Below are 20,189 nucleotides of genomic sequence, written 5' to 3' on the forward strand. Positions count from 1 at the left end.
ATGCCCCCAAATCATGGTCAACTTATAGCTGTGAAGGGGCCCTGCCGACTGAAGCCTGGCACTTGCTGTGTGCCTCTACAAAGGTTAAATCATGGCCACTTCAGCTGCTGCCCTTCAACACCCCCTGAAAGGAATTCAGGGCAGAGATCAGAAATTAGGCACTCACTTTGAGCTCTGGGAAAATGGACAAAACATGCCTTCAGATAGTTAGATATTTTCATGTAAGGATTTTCTTGGGCCCAAATTCTTACGTCTTCTCATACCTAGAAAAACAGTAAAATTGTTACTGGAGACAACTACTTTGGCTTATATGTTAATACCACATTAAATGGCTAGAACCTGCTCAGACAAACTTAAGACAACTGGCTATCTGGCAAAGCACCAGGTCCAGATTGGCTTTCAGGCTCATTCTCCTGGAAAAAAAAAAAAAAAAGATTTATTTTGTCTGCTAAAGTTCATGTTGTCAGTCCTTCAACTACTTCTAACTGGGTCTGTTGTACCTACATCAATAACACTAGGTTAATAGAAAAATACATCAGAAAATATATATGACCACTCCAAATGGCTCCATTCCTGTGAAGAGGGTAACCCAAGTGTTGACTCTATCTGGACCAAGATCGAAGTTGCTACTGGTTCCTACTCCTGCTTAGACTGCTGGTTACAGTAATTCTTTTACTGACCTTTGCTCCCTGCCTTTTTAACCTACTGGTCTAGTTTGTTCTTTCTAAGGACACAAGAGCTTCCCAGACAAAGTGATGGTGACACCTGACCCCCGACCCCTGTCACACACTGAGCCTGACTCTGGTCACACTCTGACCCTGGTCACAAGCTGACCCCTGCCCATGGTCGCACTGACCTCTGACCCTGGTCACACTGTGCACACTGACCCTGAGGCTCCTAGAGGAGCAGCGAAGGGCATAGATCTCCTAGTAGGGAGGCTTCCCAGCAGAGCACCCAGACCCTGGCTGGGGCACATTCCTCCTCACCCTGTGCACAGCTGCGACTTCAGAGAGGCTCAGTCTGTGTCTCCCTGCGGGGGTCAGGCAGAAACTCTAGGAGGAGCTAATGCCCAGAGGCCAGACTTGTTCCAGAAGAAAAGGACAGGTGGAGTCCCTGGGTCTGAGGATGGAAGGCATTGGGCTGGGCCAGACGCTGGAAGAATGGCCCAGGAGGAAGCTCGCGTGTGTGAGGTGCTGTCTGTTCCTGTTAGCCACGCCCAGCATCAACCCAGAGGCCTGGGGAGTGGCGGAATCAGACAGGCCCAGCTGCCGTCTTGGCCGCCGCCCAGCCCAGCTTCCAATGACCAACCTGTCAACTCGCTGCGACAGCCTCTCATCCCGCATCTGAAACTCTAGCACCGCCACTAGCCGTGGTGTCAGGAACCAGGTCTGGCAGGCAGCAGGCGGGGCGTCTGACACCTTCTGGGTGTTTAGGGAAGGCTAGGCGCCCCTCTCCACCCTGGTGCCCGCAGCCCTCCCAGTCTCGGGATCAAAGACCACAGCCCACATGGAGCTGCTGCCCCCGGGACTAGAAAAGGCCAATGGGGGCGATCGGGTGCGGTGGGGGGCTCCCAGGCAGAATTTCAGCCACAGGATGAGAGGAGGGAAGGACACCCTGGAGCAGGAAAGCAGGGGTGGAGCTGGAGCAGAGCGAGATCTGGGAGAGGAGGGAGGAGCCCAGCGGGGCTGTGGTGGAGCCCGGTGAGTCAAGCCCAGCCCGGCCAACCAGGCCTGTCAATAGCCCTGTCCTGCACTTACCCTCGCTGACTGGGGCAGCGTGGGGCCCAGAGCGGGGAGGTAGGGTCACAGACAGGGCAGACCCCGGAGAGGCCGAGGTGCACCCCCGGGGCGGGGGAGGCGGGGGGTGGTTGGTGTGGGCGGGCTAGCAGTGCCTCCAGCCGCTTGAACCTAGGACAGGAATCTGAATCCGAATCCATTTCTCCCCCTTCTGAGTCTGGGGCCAGGCCCATCCTGTCAACTCGCTGACCTGCAGTGGGGCCAGGGGCTCCGACCAAGGTGTGCCAGCCCCTGGAGGGGACACCAGGATTTGTGTCCCCCTGCAACCCCACCCCTCCCCCACACCGTCCAGGATCTTTCTGTTGACCCAACAGTTTTGTTGTCTTTGTGCCCTCAATCCTCTGAGCACATTTTGGCTGGTTGTCCAGGCGACCATTTCCCCATCACGATGCCCCACGTGACCCCCTCAAAGAAGCTGTGCACTGGGGCCTGGGCACCCTGGGAGGACTCAAACCCAGAACCACTAGACCAGGACTCAACACCACAGACAGGAGTGGGCATCCAAGGCCCCTGACAGCGGCGGGAGTCAGGGTGCAGGGGAGCCCCCCTCTGCTGCTCCCTTCCAGGCAGGCTGAGGCCATCCTGAGGGGCAGTACCGTCTGGTGGGGAGAAGTCGGAGCACCCCCGAGAGAGTTACAGAGGCAGGCGAGGACCCCCAACCATAAGAGGGGGGTCACCAGGGGGTCATGAGGGTTCGGGGAGGGGCCCAGACTGCGGGAGGCAGAGGAATGAGGAAGGGGTGGGGAGGGGCGGAGGAGAGCCATGGAGGAGCGGGTCCAGGTGGAGGCGGGTGGGGCCCCTGGGCAGGGGGCGGGCCTCCGTACCTCTGCCACCTGGGAAACCGATCCCCCTAGTCTGCTCTGCTGACCGGTCGGGTGGCGGCACGGTGCTCCCATCCCCGGGGGGCAGGCCCAGGACCGACGCGCGGCAGGAACCAGACCATGTGGGGGACACAGCTGGCACTGCCGGTGCTGGTGCTGGCCGCCTGCTGTGAGCTCGGTGAGGGGTGCCCGGCAGCCGGAGGGGGCAGCGGGGGCCAGGGAGAGGCAGAAAGCAGGGAGGTGAGGAGGGCGTGGGGGGCAGGCACCGACGGGCACCAGCAGAGGGGCGCCTGCGGCCCAGGGAGGGTGAGGACAGGGACAGCGGGAGGCACTGTCCAGGGCTGGGACTGGCAGGGTGGTTGGCTGCCAAGGCCCTGGGTGCCCAGTATGGCCCTTCATCAGGGGCATGGGCACCAGGGACGGGCTCTCTGCTGGGGCAGGCGGGCAAGGTCAGAGTGACATTCCCAGATTCCGGGGCCGTGGTTCCCGGGGCAGGATGCAGGACATGCCGTGGGGACCCTGGGGAGGCACCCCCGGGGTGGGGGTGGCAGGAGGCGGAGAAGAGGGAAGCGAACCGGACATCCTGGGGGACTTGGGTCTCAGATGCCCAGACCCTCACGGGCCCCACTCCCAACCCAAGGAGGAGCTGGTGGGGTGGGCCCCAGCCAGGCGGTCCTGCCCAGAAGGAAACGGAGGTGTCCTGGGAGACACAGTAACAGCAGTGGGGGCGGAGGGCCAGGCTGCGGGGGTCTGCCTGGGGCACCGGCAGCGCTGGAGGGAAGGGGTCAGCCTTCCAGCCCGTGCCCTGACCCGCCTGGATCCCTCTGGGCCTGAGCTCGCCTCCTCTCCCTTGTTAAGCTTCCACCAGCAGCACAGAAGGCCCGGCCCAGCCCACCCTGCAGCCATACACCTCCCTGCCTGATCTCCCATCCCCCTGCAGCACTTGGGGTCCTGCATGTTGCTCATGAGGATGCCTGGGGCGTGCAGGGGGTGACCTGCTGCAGGGAGGTCCTCCCGGCCCCTGACGGGCCCTTTATTGCAGAGGCGTGGCTGCGTCCCCACCTCTGCGTGCCTCCCCAGCACCCCCAACACTGCTGCATCTCGGCTTTGGCCAGCAGGCTGAGCCCGACCCCCAGGGGCACACTCTGCCTCAGGACTCAGGGACCCAGCTCGCGGCTCTTGAATCTTCCTGGGGTTTTGGTCGGTGGGAAACTGGAGGCTCGGTGGCGTTGTCCCCCTCAAACCTGAGCTATCGGGTCCCAAGGCTTGGGAGGGACAGGCCTGCCTGACTGGCCCCGGCCGCTCCTTCCCCAGTGGTCACCCTGCAATGCTACACGTGTCCCGAGCCCATCAGCGTGTCCAGCTGCATCACCATCGCCACCTGCAACGCCAACGAGACCATGTGCAAGACCACACTGTACTCCCTGGAGACAGGTCAGTGGGCGGGCCGCGCCCTGGGGTCGGAGCTGCCTCCAGCCCGGGCCCTGTGTGTGGAGGGCGGCCCCCCCTGTGTCATCTAGAGAGGGCTTTCGGTCCAAGCAGCCAGGCTCCCTCCCTCTTTCCTCACCCTCCTTCCTGCAGTGGGAGGCTCTTGCAGCCTGGCTGGGGAGTCACGGAGCAGCCTCACCCCTCGAGGCATCCTGAACAAGTCACCGCGCGCCCCTGGTGCAAGGGTGGTAGAAGGAAGGAGGGGCCGGGTCACGGAGGGGCTGAGGCAGAGTGGGTGCTGCGGGAGGCGGCTGGGCTGGGGCTCGGGGGCCAGCCTGACACCGGCGCCCCCGTGCCCTCAGTGTACCCCTTCCTGGGGGACTCCACGGTGACCAAGTCCTGTGCCAGCAAGTGCGTGCCCTCAGATGTGGACGGCATCGGCTGGACCCGGCCCGTGTCCTGCTGCAACACTGACCTGTGCAACGTGGATGGGGCACCCGCCCTGGGTGGCCCCCGAGGCCTGGCCAGCGCCCTCCTCCTGCTCGCCCCACTCTTGAGCCTCCATCTCTAGACCCTGGCCCACAGCCCCGTGTAGCCCAGCCCCCAGCGCCTCTGAAGAATCATGGCCCACACCTGCACCAGGCCTCCTGAATCTGTTTTCTGGGAGCAGACCTGCCCGCTGGACGGGGGGAGGGCTGCCCGCTGCAGCTCTGGCTCCTCAGCCTAGGCCGTGTTCCCTTGGCCCTTCTAGCCCCTCCATCTCCCCACCCACTCTGCCCGGCCCAGGCTCTCTCTCAGCCACTCCGCTGCCCCATCTGTCTGTGGGCCCTCCATCTCCCTGTGATGGGGTAAGGCGGGATGGTCACTAGACCTGCACATCCACCAGACCTGGACACCCACTAGTCCTGAGACACCCACTGGTCCTGCACACCCAGCAGACCTAGCTCGGGGGGCCTGGCTGTGGCAGGACAGGAAGTGGGGCCCACAGGGGGCACACCACATCCACCAGGGCTGGATCAGGGGTGGCCTCTCAGAGGCGGGGGCATTAGGACCGCCCTTGAATGACAGAGACGTTGGCTGGGTACAGGATGGCAGGCCGGGCTAGGTGGAAGGTAGGCAAGGGGGACCAAGAGAGGACCAGGACCTGGGATTACTCCACAAAGCCCCCAAGGCTCACTGGCCCAGTCCTGAACGAGGCCTTACCCCGGGTCAGGCCTGTGGTGACAGGGTCCCCTGTGTCGTGTGGCGGAGGGGGCAGAGCCCGGGAGGCTGGAGGGTGAGCTCCAGTCCCTCTCCAGGCCCACCCCAGAAAGCCCCTCAGAAAGCCCCCCAGAAAGCCCCCAGCCCCGCCTCACCAAGCCCCACCCCCTGGCCCCCAGGCAGCCCAAGCTCCATTGCAGAAGAGAGCCCTGTCTCCCTGGGCCTTGGGCCAGCCCCAAAGCCTCCAGGCTGCCTCCCCAGGGAGCCCCCACCCCACAGGCTCTCATACCCCCTTCCTGCCCCCGCCCCTCCCCCCGGGCCTATGAGCACAGGCTTGGGCACTGGAGGAGGGTGGAGGGCAGGAGGTGGACCCTGGGTACCCTGGGACGCACCCCTGGTCTCTGCCCCGCCCTGCTACAGAAGCTGCTCTGAGGCCCTGGGTGCACACAGCACTGAGTCTCTAGGCACGTTGAGACAGGGCTGCACGGCCTTCCTTCTGCACCACTAGGTGCCCCCCAGCCCACAGCCCTGAGTCTGGAGAGCCCCCACTGTCCGTCAGCCCCTTTAAGGGTTTCCTGCCCCTGGATGGAGGGAGGCAGCTGCTGGACGCACAGTCGGGTCCCACTGAGGACGCCCACACCTGTGGGACGGGAGGCGGGCAGCCTCGGGGGCCGCCTGTCCCTCGGACCCTGGGAACGCCACACCTCCTCTTCCTGTGGGCAAGACTCGCAGTCCCAGCCAGCTCCCAGGGGCAGGACCCTTGCAGATCTGCTGCTGGGAGAGCACCTTGGACAAAGCCCCAGAACAGCAGGGGCCAGGAGGCCAGGAACGTTCACACAGTCTCAGATGCCACCCCCGGGGCCATGTCTCTGGGTGCTGACCTTGTCAAGGAGGAACCCTGCCCTCAGCTATCCACCAGGACTCCCACCTGGCTCTTGCCATGTCTCTCACAAAAACAAGGATGGCCGTGGGCCACTTAAGCCTTAAAGCCGGGATTGAGACTCAGTAAGGGCTCCCCTGGTAGCTCAGCTGGTAAAGAATCCGCCTGCAACGCAGGAGACCCTGGTTCGATCCCTGGGTCAGGGCATAGCAACCCACTGCAGTATTCTTGCCTGGAGAATCCCATGGAGGAGGAGCCTGGAAGGCTACAGTCAATAGGGCCGCAAGGAGTCAGACACAACTAAAGCGACTATGCACCCAGGCATGACTCTGTAAACACACGCACACATAGCCCTACAGGCAAACACGGGAAGGCTGTGTGTCCACCCTGGTCACTACCCCACCCCCCTCAGCACCCTCCCTGCCATCTCCACCTCCAAGGTCTTCCGGCTCCTTCAAGACTGCTTTCCAGGGCCTGCCCCGACGGCCTTGGCCTTGGGCCAGGTCTCCTGGCCTGGAGACCAGACCAGCCCACCCGGCCGCTGCTCCACTTTCATCACCACCGCGACCTTCGCCGGCTAGTTTTCACAGCTGCCCCCTGGGCTATGGTCCTCTGCCTGCTTTACACCTGAAAGAAGGGGGTCAGGGTGGCTCACGAGCAGACCTGGTCACACAGAAGACTGGGGCTGCCAGGACCCACCCCATCTCTGAGGCTCCAGACCAGACCCTGCCCGGCTCCACTCAAACAGTCCTCGGTGCCTCCACGGCCCACGCCCTGGAGAAGGGCCGCCCCACTGCGTTCTGGGCCCACGCCTGCGTGTGACTCCCTCGTTTAACCTGCATTAACTACGGTCCTCCCTTTGCAAACAATTCCCTTTGTTTCCTTGCAACCACCTCCCCATCCACGAGGCCAGGTCACTTCTGCCCTCCAACTGCCCTGGGTCCCTAGTTCCATCACAGAAACAGAAATGCAGTCTGGAGGAAGGAGAGTCACCCCAAGGTCACAGACAGACGGCAGCACAGCCAAGACTCAAACCTAGGCCTCCCGAGGGCCAGCCCCAAGCTCCTCCCAGCATGTCACCCTGCCCTGAGACTGGGGTGTAACTCCCTGCCCTGTGGCACGGCCCACTCCCACCCTCCACCCAGCACATATTCCTTCATCCACCACCTCCCCACCACTTATTCTTTCATAAGTGGTGAAGGAATAAGTGGGCACGAGCCTCAAATGCCAGAACATGCCCCCTCCCTTTCCAACCAGCCCGCCCACCACCCATGCATCGTCCATCCTTTCATTCCTCCTTCCACCCATCCACTCACTCAAGCATCACCCAGTTGTCTGTCTTTTCAACCATCCATCATCCATCCGCCCGTCCATCCACACACCCACCCACCCACCCACTGTGCCCTCCAAGGACAGAGAAATCCAAGGCTGGGACAGCAGACGGGACCCAGGCCTTTGGCACGGGGTGGACAGGTGGCAAGGTCAGCGAGAGGCAGAGTGCAGGGTGGACGCTGGGCAGCGCGAGGTGAGAGGCGGGCCTCACGGCGGGTCCGGAAGCCCTGCTGTCTGGGGCTGGGAACAGGAAGCTCAGGCCTGGTCTAAAGGCCATTTGTGAGGAAGTGGCTGGCGGTGATGAGGGCACCATCAGGGATGTGGGCCCGGGGCACCACACTCGGCAGCAGAAAGGGGCCTGCTGGCTCCAGGCCACCCCCGCGCCTCACCAGGCACTCGCCTCCTCTGCACCTGGTCTGACACCGCCACTCCGGACCTCAGCTCAGGGGTGCGGGGACAGGATCAGGTACACGCCCGGCAGAGGACGTCTGGGATGGAGGGATGGGCCCTGGCCTGGGTGAGTTTGGGAGAGACCTGAGTCCAGGCCAGAGCCTGACGGGCGGCCCGTGGCTCCCGTGCGGCGGCCAGGGGAGGGGCCGGCCAGCTCCAGCACCCAGGGCTCCCGCCCCGAGGGCCGGCACCCACGCGTCCTCCACCAGCTGCCTCCCCAGCTTCCACCCGGCTGACTCATGGGCGGCTCCTGCCACCACCCAGAGTGGGGACCCAAGGGCTGGGTATAAATCCCCACAGGCGGCCGGCGGAGACCGTGGCCGCTCAGCTTGACTAAGGGATGGCCGTCCCCGGGGCCCTGCTGGCCCTGCTGCTCACCGCGGCCTCGGTCGTGCGCCTGGGTGAGAGGGGCGGTGCGGCTGGCCGGCAGGGGGCCTGGCGCTGATCCTCGCCCAGCCCACCTCCGCGGCGGGGAGGGGGTCACCACCTGGGCTGGTCGCCCTTACCCTCTGGTCCTGAGCCCGGCTCCACCCGGGGCAGGGGTCACGGCCTGCTCTCCAGGCAGGGAGACCGAGGCTCGGGTTGGGGGTGCAGGGATCACGTCTAAGCCGGGAGGCTGGGCCTGAAGGGGCTCAGCGGGGCAAGGTGCTCCCCCAGGGAGGGACGCCAACACATGCTCCAGGCAGACCCATGGGGAAGGGCCCAGGACTGGACCACCCCTGGCCTCTTCTCCTGCCCTTCCTGCGACCCCCAGGGTGGGTCTCAGGGCCGGGTGGTGAGGGTCTGCTCCCGTCCCTCCCCAGGTGAGGCCTTAAGTTGCATCACCTGTGAGCAGCCCACGGCCCTTCCTCTGTGCAAGAACATTACCTACTGCAAGCCGGACGAAATAGCCTGCAAGACCACGCTGGTGACGGTAGAGGCAGGTGCGGCGGGGGCCCGGGGCTCCCAGCTCCCACCTCAGGGCCACACTGCAGACCCCAGCAGGGGCCCGGGTGACTTCCAGGCCGGTGGTCAGTTAGGGTGTCCTGGGAGGAGGCAGGAAGAGCAAGGTGAAGGGCGCAGACTGGGATGGCCAGGGAAGGCCGGGGCAGGGTGACCGCGCTCTGACGCCTGCCCTCCCTCCAGAGTTCCCCTTCAACGAGAGCCCCGTGGTGACCAGCACCTGCGCCAGATCCTGTGAGGCCACCGACCCAGACAGCATCGGGGCTGCCCACCCCATCTTCTGCTGCTTCCACGACCTCTGCAACTCCGTGGGCGCTGCCAGGCTCAGTGCCGGAGCCCTGGCCCCCCTGGGGGCCGTGGTCCTCAGCCACCTCCTTCCCTGAGGTGCCCGACACTGCCGGTCGGCCGCTCTGTTGGCACGCACCCACGGTCCGAGCTCAGCAGGCACCAGGCTACTCATGGGACCCCGGGGGAGAGAATTGTTTTGCCCTCCTCCCCTAAACCTGTGGGGTACATAAATAAACTGAGGAGACCATCTCTTCCTTCTGGACACTGAGAGCCCACAGGGCCGCCTTTGGGGAGCTGGGTGGGACCAGCCGTGTTCCGGCACTTGAGCCTCGTGCCCGCCACGGCCGTTCTGAGCTGCTTCACAGACAGGCGGGCGGAGGCTTTGGGGACAAATGACTTCCTGCAGTCCGACCAGGACTTGTTGCTCAGCCCAAGGAAAATCTGACTCTGCTTCCAGAATATTTCCTGGGGCTCTGGAGGCATTCCCCCACCCCATGCCCCTCCCCAGGATGGGGAGGAAAAGGGGTGGAATCCAGTGTTCTCAGAGGGTGGGTGGGTCTGTGGGGCCCAGGTCTGCCGCGGCAGCAAGGTGGGGACCTGGGGAAGAGGGCATGTGGGGATGGCCTGCCCCCCCAGACTGGGTCTTCCCAAGGGTGTGGAGTTGGGTGTACCTGGGTCTGCGGGCACCCACACAACTCCCCAGGCCCCAGTTGCCTCCTGTGAGACAACAGGCCTATTACACCCTGAGCCCCGGGGACAGCTGAGATTAGAGAGGAGTGTGTGTATGAAACACGAAGGCTGTGCCCGCTTGCCTCAGACCCCCAGGGCTGGTTCAGGGGCTTCAGGGGCCCCCCGTGGTCTGGCCTGTCTGCTCAAGGATGGGCTGCAGAGTGTCCTTGGGGGCTGACCACCCCCTGGAGACCAGGATCCTTAGGCCCCAGGAAACCCTGCCAGCTGTCCTTGGCGTCCCGTTGCTCAAGCCCCACTGCAGGGAGTGGGAAGCAGGAGCTGGACTGACCCCCACCTGTCAGTGTCCACCTTGCCGTCGGGCGTCTGGGCTGGAGATTCTCCACATTCTGCATTACAGCCAGACTTCCAGACCACTCCTGATGTGACCCTGCACTTGGAGGCCAGGGCCACCACTCACCTTGGGGCACAGTGAAGCCACGTCACTGCCCCCTTCAGTCTCACCAGCAGAGCAAGAGGGGGGCACCTCTGGGCGCTTCAGGGGTGCAGGGCAGGTGTGCAGCTGGGAGAGGCGTGGCAGCTGCCTGCTCCCAGAAAAGGCGGGTGGGTGGGGGCCTCCACGTGGCCAGCAGAGGGAGCGCACCCCTCAGACTCCTTGCCCAGCACCAGGGTCATGGGTTCTCCCTGCCCACACCTCCAGCGGGAGCCATGCAAGGCGGCCTGAGCGCACGGGGGCCTGCCAAGCCCCTGCCCTGACCCTGGGCACACCCGCTGGTCTGCGCCCCTGTGGGAGCTGGGTAGGTCACTGCTGGGGGCCACAAGAGTGGTTAGCAGGTGGCTGCAGGGTGGACGGCAGCTGCCCACACCGTCTGCAAGCGTGTGGGGCCTTGAGGCAAGTGGGTGCTGATCGCACACCCCCACCTCCCGTCACGTGGAAGTGGGTGGGTCACAAAGAGCTGTGGCGGGGAGACGCTCCATAATGGGCCCTCCGCCCCCTGCTCACTGGCCAGAGAAAGAAGGGCCCCTCTTCCATCATGAGTACCTCTTCCATCAGGACAGATGGCGAGGAATGCCACCACCTCCCCCAGGAGCTCCGCCTCCCGGGACGTCCTGCAGGCAGGTGGCAGGGGGTGGGGGTCACCTGGGGAGCCAGACACCGCACAGACCACAGGGGCAGGGGCCTGGGGTGGACGGTCCTGTAGCCACTGGCCTGCGGGAGGGGGAGTGTGGTCCAGGGAGAACCAGGGCCCAACCCACATGCGGGCTGACAGTCACTTGAGCTTCTCAACAAAAGCGGCCACTGCATGGGATCAGTGGATCTTGTGAGAACTAGGCTGCAGATACACTCCCAAAGCCCAGTCCTGAAGCCAGGCCCCCTAGTCAACAGGTACCCTTCTCTCCTCTACTACAGGCCTGTCCTCCAAGTGTGGACCCAGAGCCTCCCCTCCCCACACCCCAGCTAGGCTGCATCTCCTGAAGTGGACACAGAAGTCCCCATGCCCCTGGGGCAGCCACACGCAGCCTAGATGCCTGTGACCATCCTGAACACCACCCCCCCCCCCCCCGCCCCGTCCGCCGCCAACAACCGTGCCAAGCGGGACAGACCATGCCCAGGCACCTCCATCCCATCTCCCCAGCCAGCCACTAGGGGGCCCCTGGCTCAGTGCACCATTTCCTGTCTGTGGTCCCGCCAAGAACTTGTCCTGTCTGGCAGCGGTCAGCTCAGTCACCTGCCACGATCCCCCAAACCCTGCCGCCCCTCCCTACAGGCCCTGTGCAAACATGTATCACATGAAGAGAAACAGATCTTCTGGAAGGGGGCCCATGTGACCTTTACGTGGCCATTGGCTCAGGACAGGCATGAGGCCCCGCCTGGCAGGCCTCAGGGCCCTCAGGGAAGATGGAAGGTGAAAAGGACTGAGGCTCCAGCCAACCACCCTGGCAGCGCAGCACTGCTCTGCTCCGAGCTTCTCCAGCCCCACCACCCCATTGCTGAATAGCCTGCTGCACACCCAGCCGCTTCCAATGGCCCTTCTCTCCCAGGCCCCATTGCTGACCCCTGCTGGGGCAGGCAGGCAGAGCATGGACGCCGCACCCCCCCCCCCGCCCCACGCACCTGCCTTCCGTCCCAGGGGTCCCATCCCTGCCCTCCTGGGGGTGCCTGCACAACAGTCCCTCTGCTCACCCTCTCCACCCCCACTAAAGCCCACTGACCTCTGCCCCACCTGCCAGCCCTCACCCTGCCTAGTGAGCCCAGGAGCCTGGGGGCCCAGACCCAGAGTCTGGGGTGGCACCTCCCAAGCCTCTGTGGACAACCACAGAGGAGAGGGCCAGTCTGTAAAGGGCTTGGGGCAGCTCCTTTCTGGCCTCAACCCCGTGATCCGCAGAACGGGCACAAGTCCTGCCCTGCCAGCGTGGACCCCAAGTTCACCCAACAATCCCGACAGCACCCCCCGCCCCACATCAGAAGGGCTTCGGAAATGAAGACTCCCCAGCACGCTCACGTTGAAGGCCTTTACTCTTGGGCTTTCCTTAAATAAAACAGAAACACAGCAGTGTTCCCCGTGGCTGAGGCGGACCATGCCGTAGGGGCAGGGGAGGAAGAGGGCCGTGGCCGTGCTCCTGGCCCCACCGGCGGGGGATGGACGAGGCGGCCAGGGAGCAACCCTGGGCCCCTCTGGGCTGCCCCGGGGGCTGGCGGGGGCAGCTGAAGGGGCACAGGTGAGCAGGCACCCTGCCCGGGGCAGAACCCACCCCCAGAGCCCAGACTGTCCCCAGTCAGGGACGAGGCCCACCTGCACTGCCCTCGTGCTCTCCAAGGCCCTGGACCAGTTCCTGCTTCTCCCCAAGCCGCCCTCGCTCCAGCTGCAAGGCAAGAGAGTGGGCAGGACCCGGCCAGCACCTCAGCAGGCTGGTGACACCAGGACAGAGCTGCTCGAGCAGCCCCAGCCCCCTGCAGGAGCAGCTCTCAGCGCAGGAAGAAACAAACAAATCAACAGCCGGACAGGACGTCGGGCCAGGCAAGGACAGCCCCAGCGGGAGGGCAGAGGCGCTACAGGCCCAGAGAGGGCAGGACCCCAGCCGGGGTCACACAGCACGGTCCTATGGGCACCAAGGGGTGCAGACAGGTGAGGGCACCCAGGCAGGACCCCAAGCCTCTCCCCAATCCCTCCTCAGCAGCAGGTTCTGGCTAGGACCCCCCACCCCCAGCTGTGACAGCTCACAGCCTCCACCGGAGCCGCTGCACAGCTGACCTGCGCTGGGCCCACCGTACTCTCCAAGGCCCCACCGCCACCCCAGCACCTGGTGACCAGGCCTCTCTCCTGAGTGCCCTGGGCCCGTCTGCCTGGCCACACTCTGCCCCGCCCCCCACGCGCAGCAGAGGGATCTGCCTTGAAATGCTGCTCTGATCCTTCCAGCTCCTCGGGGGCCCATATCAGGACCCGGGCCTTGGCCAGCTCCCTGCACCCCCCCGGCCCTACCTCCAGGACTGCTCCGGCCTCACCCCCAATGGCAGCCTCAGACTCCAAGCTCTGGCACTCAAGGCAACTCCAGCCCGCTCCCTGCGCCAGGCACCCACCCACTCAGAGCACGGAAGCCTGGCTTCACCTGCAAGGTAGCCCACCCCAAGCCCCTGCTGCCTGCATGCCAAGGGCCCTGGGCCTCCTGGTTTGCCCATCGTCACCACCCAGAGGGCAGATCTGGCCTGGGTGCCTGCATCACCCCCACCCCGTGCTTGGCATGGGATGGGGTATGCAGGGGCATCAATAATGGAGGCAGGGGAGGGCCTTGAGCATGTGAGGGGGCTGGGTGGGTCGCAAGGTCACTCCAGCTCAGAGAGGGCCCAGTCCAGCCGGCCCATGCTGCACTCTCTGCCCCCTGGCAGGTGGGGAAGGGTGGGCAACGGCCTCCAGGTCAAGGCTGGTGGGCAGGGATGGCAGGCTGTGGCGGTCACTGGTCTTTGAGAACGTCGTGGAGCCCGCTCTCGGCCCGGAGCAGCTGGCTGCTGGCCTCATTGTAGGCGATCCAGTGCTGCAGGTCAGCCGGCAGCTCTGGGGGCTCCACCTGCAGAGGGAGATGGGGGTGAGACCGGATCCAGACTCAGCTGCAGCCCAGCCCTCTCCACGAGGCTGGGTCACCCCACACCAGCCTTTCGGCACGCAGATCCTGGGCACTGGGCTCAGCCTGACCCACGCTAAACCCGACACTGCACCTGGGGCCCTCTGCCCCATCTGGGACCGGACATCCACGGGGTGTCCCTGCCAGGCTGGGTGAGGGCCATCTCACTTCTCACGTGGGAGTCACCCTTCAGCCCACACCTGGCCTCATGGCACCCTCCCCTGCAGGAAAGTGGCCTTGGCTCCCTCTCCTCCACACTTTGGTCGCAGCTGAGTCCACGGATTTACAGCCTTGATGGCTCCCCCCTTCCCACTCTCCTGACAATGAAGGGACACACACAGCATCTCTGTGGGTGTGAGGTGGGTGGGATCCAGGCTCTCTGGGGGTGTCCTTGACTCAAAGAGACAGAAAAGCAGCGGGCTGGGCCTCTGGCCTGCTGTGTAGCCTCAAGCATTTCGCATCGCCTCTCTGAGCCTGCTTCCCCACCTCTGATATAATGCAAAGTCATGGCCTCACCATGAGGTGAGGCTGTCTCCCTCTTCTGCACCTGTCCACGGCCAGAGAGGGCAGCGCCCTGTCTGACGGCACCAAGGGGTCCAGCAGGTCCTGGCTCTGGCATGCAGGTGCCCAAGCATTAGGCACCTGTCTGCAGCAGGAGCCTGCCCTGGCAACCGGCACCACAGCAACGTCCCCAGGGCCCAGTTGCCTTGCCGCAGCGGCAGGCCCAGCTGGGCTGGGAAGAGCAGACCCCAGGGAGGGGCCTTGAGCCCCAGGCAAGTGCTGCGGCCCTCTTTTCTCCAACTGGAAAAGGTGCAGGGCCTGCAGCTCTAGAGAGCTCAATTCTCACCAGAACACAGGGGATGGTGACCCAGCCCCTCAGCTCTAATCTGGGTGAAGGGGGGGGGGGGTCTCAGGTCCTGAGAATACCCACCAATCTCCTGTCACCGACACCACCCCCACCCTAACTCCATCCTTCGTTCAGAACCGAGAACCCGTGAGACGGGCTCAGAACTCTCGGCCACACTTGGACCCCCTGAGGAGAGGGGTCTTCCCTGTTCCGGAAAATGTGGAGGGTGTGGCAGGGAGCCTTGAGGAGCCAGGTTCATAAGAAGCGGCGGGAAAGGGGCAAGCTGAGTCCAGCTATAAAGAGGTGATCAGGGAACCCTGAGGGGTCTCACGAAGAAAGGCATCAGTGAAGAAGGCCCTGGCCTGGGACCAAAGGGAAGGGCGGGATGAGAGCATCCCTCAGAAGGGAGGCGGCAGTGTGGGGCCAGGAGGCCAGGGGTCCTCAGGGGCCAGGGGAGACGTGCGGGGGACCGGGGACGCTCACCCTGCGCTTGCACAGGTGCTGAACGACTCGCTCTGGCGAGGTGCCCAGCACGTGCTGGCGGGAGCGCAGCAGCGCGCACACGAAGCCGTCGCGCAGGCTGATGAAGCGCGCCTCCACGTAGAAGGCGCGGTCGTCCCAGCCCAGCAGGCGCGTGCGCACTTCGAACGGCTCGAACAGACGCAGCGAGCGGCGGTAGCGCGCGCAGGAAGCAGCCAGCACGGCGCGCGCCCCGAGCGCGCGCAATGCCTCGAGCACACCACAGCGGGCCAGGTGCGCGGCGCGCGCCACGTCGGCCTCACGCAGGTAGCGCGCGTTGTTCATGTGCAGCAGCAGGTCCAAGTCCGAGGGCAGCACGCGGCCCGCGTAGCTCTGCTCAGCCAGCAGGTCGCGGACGCGCGGCTGCAACAGGCGCGCGCGCAGCACGGCGCACGGCACGCGCACGAGGTACCAGCCGTCCAGCAATGCGAAGTAGGCTAGGGCCAGGGCCAGCAGCGCTACGAGCAGCTCCAGCATCGTGGCCGCGGCCGCAGCGGGCGCCGGGCGCGGGAGAGCCGTCAGCGTGGTTGCCGGCTCCGCGCGCAGCGTTGCAGCCGGCGGCGCTGATTCCGCTGCTCAGCCGGCCGGCTTGGGAACCGTTGAGCAGTGCGCGGGCGGAGCGAACCATCTCGCGAGACCGGCTGAGGGGGCGACGCGCCTGGCGCCGCGGGCGAAGTACCGCTTCTCGCCGCGGCCCCCCCCCCCCCCGCGCTCGCAGTGGTTTGTCCCACCCCGCGGCGCGAGCGTCTTTCGCTTTCTCCGCGGCGGGCGGGGCATAGGGAGGCGAGCCCTGGGGTCGCAGCGGCACCTGGCGGTCACTCCCAGCGTTACCGACGCAGGAGCGTCCCCGGGTCTCCCGCAGCGTCGCCCCCAGTCTCTGGTAGCGCGAGCCCCTCGCGCCTTTCCCTGGCCCTTGAAGACTCGGATTGACCCCGGAATTCCACATCTAATTTGGGAGAGCCTCCAGCACTTCCCTGGCCTAGGCTGTGGTATTGTGCGGGAGGGATGGACATAGCCCGGTCCCCTGCGGCGTTACTTGGAGACGACTGGAAACCGACCCTCCTCTGCTCCCGAACCTCCAGGGGCTCCCCGCTTTCGCAGGACGACAGCCCCATGTGCGGGCGGATTCAAGGAGTGTCTCACTGTGGCCCCAGTACACCTGTTCAGTCTCAGCCTGTGACCTCATTAACTCCGCCGCACTCACCCCTGCCCCCCAAGATCCTGACAACCGCAACCTCATTTCCAAGCATTCCCACCCTTTGCCCTTTTTAGAAACGGGAGCAAAGAACATCCAGGGTGGAGAGGGAGGAGTTAGTAACTGAAATGACTCAGCAGTGGATTCAATGGTAACTTGACTTAGGCACCTGGGACTCCTGGCCTGACGCGCTGCTGCACTGAGTCAGTGTCCTGTCCGTCTTCTCTGCAGGGCTTTGCGCGAAGACCTAGAGAAGGCAGGCCAGCTCCCCTGACCAGCCTTCAGGCCTCTCCAACGACCGCATCTGCCAGTGACCCCCGAGGCCGCCTGCTCAGGGCAGTATTAGAGTCCTGGGAAGGTGGGCTTGCAGAGTGAGGGCTGCAGTCCAGTGGCTCTGAGAAGGTGTCTGGCAGCAGCTGGACTGAGGAAGCCGTCTGTCTGTCCAGTCCACTCCCAGGGGGCTTGGGCTGCAGGGCTCTCGCAGGCCGGGAAGAAGAAGCTCCTGGGGCAGCCGTGGTCCGCAGTCCACGGAGCTGGGTGCTAGGCGGCCTCCTCGCCAGGGTCAGTGTCGGGCAGAGGCTGAGTGGTTTGCTTTTCTGGCTTTGCTTCTGGGACCAGTAGCTGGGCGGAGTAGGGCCAGAGTTGTCCCAGGTCCCTGGATCTGTTTGGATACTCCCAGGAACAGGGGGCTCATTTCCTGTCAGGGCGGGTCCACCTGCCCTAGGAAACCCTGGCAGTAAGAAGACCCTTCCCACACATGCTCACATTTGTGCCTGTGATGCTGTCCCTGCCCTGGCTGGGCTCCGAGCCGTCTGTCCGGGGGTGGGCTAGCTTCTCAGGGTCAATAGAATGCCATGCCCTTGTCACCCACCTTGTCCCATCCCCCAGGGGATGACCCCATAGCTAGAGAGCTGGTTCTGGAGACCACAGAGCAGCTTGGTGGGTGAGGCTCCAGCGGCCCCGCCCTCCTCACAGCCCGTATGCCCACCACCTGGCTCCTTCTGAGCTTCTGCTGTGCAGGTCACCCAGCACACACACGTACACACACACATGTGCATACACATATGCACACGTGCACACACAACACACGGGTGCACACACACGCACCCACATACACATGCACACACGGGTGCACGCACACACATACATACACACGCACACACCACACACGGGCGCACACAGACGTGCACATCGACACGCACACACTGCACATGCTGTTCCCTCTACAGGGGACCCTCCCTTCCATCTGCCCCTTTCTGGAAACCCAAACTGGGCTAGATCCCCAGAGTACTTTTACACTGGTGCAGTCCGTAGGTAGCGGGTGCTCTCTCCCGTGGCCCGGGCTGGTCTGTCTTGTTGACTGCCAAATCCCAAGGCCAGCGGGATGCCTGGTGCACTGAAGGTGCTCAAAATGTGAATGCCATAAGCACCAGCGCCTTCTCCACGTCCCCGCCATCCGGCTGCCTCTGCCCCACCCAGTGGACACACAGATCTTGTGATAGGTCGCTGGCACCTTGTGGAGGGCTAGAAGGAGTCCTGGGTGCAGGACCTTGATCCCTTCCCTTGGCCCTGGAGCCTCCGAACCTGCGGAACCAAGCAGGGCAGATGAACAGAGGGGTACTTCTGGGTCCCCTTGGTTCCTAAGGACTCTCGTATCTGGGTAGCGCCAGGCATTGCCGCCAGAGGCAGGCCTGCATACTAAGCTCCACTGGCCGCCTCCTGGATTCGAGCCTCCAAGTGAGGAGAAGCATGGGCTCAAGACGCCACCCGAGGAAACAAAAGCAGCAGTGCCTGTAGTCAGAACCAGCAGGCAGCCCCTGGACCCTGAAAAGTTGTTGCTGAACCCACGCAAAGACGCCGGGATTCTTGGCCTCTGGAGGAGAAGAATTCAATCCAGGGCCAGAGACGAGGCTTGATCGCTCAGAGCTTTTGTGCAATAGAGTTTATTAAAGTATAAAAGGGATAGAGAAAGCTTCTGACATAGACATCAGAAGGGGCCAGAAAGAGTACCCCATTGCTAGCATTAGCAATGGAGTTATATACTCTCAAATTAGTTATTACAGTGAATCAAAAGAATGTCTGGAGGTTGTAAAGACCTCACCAGACTGTCAGGGAGTGTTTAATGGGAGGATTCCTATGTGCTATTTCTCATAAGTCCTCTGTTCCTTATCAGCTTCTGCCAGAAGCGAGTAGAACTGTAGGCAGCTCTCAGAACTGAGGTCATTGTGTGAGACAGGCTTGGGCCTCCTTTAGTAAACATTCTCTTTACGACAAAACTGCTTAGTCTCGCCCCCCTTTCTTGAGATGTGGATTGTCTCCTGACCTCGTGACCATTATTATCCTTTGTTTCCTTGGTAACGGTTACTGTATGTTTGGTTTTCTGATTTTTATCATTATTGAAAGAAATTTCTTGTACTACAGCCTATATATACTCACAGAAAAATCATTAAAGCACCTTTGCTCCATCAGAGCTTGGGTCCCTGTGTCTTTCTCTCCCTCTCTCTCTCCACCTCCCTCCGACTCTCTCACTTTCTTATCGTCGACTCCAGACCACCAGGTTCCGGTCCATTAAAGGACCCCAACAAGTGGCGCCCAGAACACGGACACTGGTATACGTGGCATTTCGGACGGAGTGACTCCAGGCTTATTGAGGTCTGGACCTATTGAGGTCGGTAAGTACTAAGACACGGGTCAAACGGCTGGAAAGCCCCATCATTTCTCTGTTTTACTTCACTGTTTGTTTAAAGCTCAGGGACTTTTGGTTTCGCGTCAATGAATAGAGGCTTACTTTCAAATAGTGGTTAAATGTAATCCTTGGTTCCCTGATAAATGCAGTTTTGATTTAGAAATTTGGCACCGGGTAAAAGAAAGTGTTGAATGAGCCACCAAACAAGGAAAAAATATTCCAATTGATTTCTAGCCCCTATGGGCTCTCATTAAAGCTGTAATTCTGCCATTTCAAGGTAAATTCTAGCCCTTCCAATATTCGACAACAGACGGAACACTTATTACATGAATATAAATGAAATGATAAAACTTTATAAAAGGCCCAATTAAAACAACCTAAAATATTTCAAAATTTTCTTACTAGCCCTGGCCCAGCTGCTCCAAATGCTCCTCCTCTGCCAACAGGCTCAACTCCAAAAGTCTCTCCTTTGTTGGAACCTAATGAAAGTTATGCTAATTTTTTAACTAGACTTGAAACTGCTATTTCCCATACTGTAATCGGAGAAGAAACCAAGAAACAGCTAGAGAAATTACTTGCTTATGAGAATACAAATCAGGAATGTCAAAGAACTATCGCTGCAATTCGTGAGACTGGGACTATTATTGATTATTTGAAGGCTTGTCACAATCTAAGATCAAAAACTCAAAAGATGCAAATACTAGCTGAAACAACGGTTACTACCTTTAAAAAGGGGAATGAAGGATGCTTTACGCATGGAGATAAAAACCATTTAAAAAGGGACTGCCTGAAGAAGGCTAATAAAAAACCTCCAAGAATTTGCCCTCGCTGCCGTAGAGGAATGCATTGGGCCAAAGACTGTAAATCTAAATCTGATATTGAAGGAAAACCTATCCAGGAAACTCCAAACAGGGGACAACCCCCGCCCCCAGGTCCCCTACAACAAAAACCAGGGGCAAATTCTATCTTTTCCCTCAAACCCTCAACATCAATATACCA

At 62.2% G+C, this 20,189-nt stretch overlaps 3 protein-coding genes across 4 annotated transcripts; 2 read left to right on the forward strand and 1 right to left on the reverse strand.

The window, feature by feature from the left end:
* The first annotated feature begins 1,262 nt into the window (after positions 1-1,262).
* On the forward strand, positions 1,263-4,676 carry LYPD2 (LY6/PLAUR domain containing 2). 2 transcript variants are annotated; one of them, XM_061123093.1, is made up of 3 exons: positions 1,263-1,386; positions 3,932-4,051; positions 4,408-4,676. In XM_061123093.1, the coding sequence occupies exons 2-3, from the start codon at positions 4,018-4,020 to the stop codon at positions 4,614-4,616; spliced, it is 243 nt and encodes an 80-aa protein (XP_060979076.1). In that variant the 5' UTR covers positions 1,263-1,386; positions 3,932-4,017; the 3' UTR covers positions 4,617-4,676. The 2 variants fall into 2 exon arrangements, with proteins under 2 accessions (XP_060979076.1, XP_060979075.1); XM_061123092.1 differs by lacking the exon at positions 1,263-1,386 and adding an exon at positions 1,408-1,700.
* Positions 4,677-8,216: 3,540 nt separating this feature from the next.
* SLURP1 (secreted LY6/PLAUR domain containing 1) lies at positions 8,217-9,379 on the forward strand. Its single transcript, XM_061123089.1, has 3 exons — positions 8,217-8,308; positions 8,711-8,830; positions 9,033-9,379. The coding sequence occupies exons 1-3, from the start codon at positions 8,248-8,250 to the stop codon at positions 9,230-9,232; spliced, it is 381 nt and encodes a 126-aa protein (XP_060979072.1). The 5' UTR covers positions 8,217-8,247; the 3' UTR covers positions 9,233-9,379.
* Positions 9,380-12,324: 2,945 nt separating this feature from the next.
* THEM6 (thioesterase superfamily member 6) lies at positions 12,325-15,886 on the reverse strand. The gene is made up of 2 exons (XM_061123078.1): positions 15,274-15,886; positions 12,325-13,889 (listed from the first exon to the last, which is right to left on the reverse strand). The coding sequence occupies exons 1-2, from the start codon at positions 15,784-15,786 to the stop codon at positions 13,776-13,778; spliced, it is 627 nt and encodes a 208-aa protein (XP_060979061.1). The 5' UTR covers positions 15,787-15,886; the 3' UTR covers positions 12,325-13,775.
* Positions 15,887-20,189: the final 4,303 nt, after the last annotated feature.

This window comes from Dama dama, chromosome 21, assembly GCF_033118175.1.
Source record: "Dama dama isolate Ldn47 chromosome 21, ASM3311817v1, whole genome shotgun sequence".
Lineage (NCBI taxonomy): Eukaryota > Metazoa > Chordata > Mammalia > Artiodactyla > Cervidae > Dama > Dama dama.

Bases quoted from the DNA above. Each gene is read 5' to 3' on its own strand.
- LYPD2 (XM_061123093.1), top strand. From the start codon at position 4,018: ATGTGCAAGACCACACTGTACTCCCTGGAGACAG. The intron at 4,052-4,407 runs GTCAGTGGGCGG...CCGTGCCCTCAG, and splicing joins ACTGTACTCCCTGGAGACAG to TGTACCCCTTCCTGGGGGAC.
- SLURP1 (XM_061123089.1), top strand. From the start codon at position 8,248: ATGGCCGTCCCCGGGGCCCTGCTGGCCCTGCTGCTCACCGCGGCCTCG. The intron at 8,309-8,710 runs GTGAGAGGGGCG...GTCCCTCCCCAG, and splicing joins GGCCTCGGTCGTGCGCCTGG to GTGAGGCCTTAAGTTGCATC. The intron at 8,831-9,032 runs GTGCGGCGGGGG...CCCTCCCTCCAG, and splicing joins GCTGGTGACGGTAGAGGCAG to AGTTCCCCTTCAACGAGAGC.
- THEM6 (XM_061123078.1), bottom strand. From the start codon at position 15,786: ATGCTGGAGCTGCTCGTAGCGCTGCTGGCCCTGGCCCTAGCCTACTTC. The intron at 13,890-15,273 runs GTGAGCGTCCCC...CTCCCTCTGCAG, and splicing joins AGCACCTGTGCAAGCGCAGG to GTGGAGCCCCCAGAGCTGCC.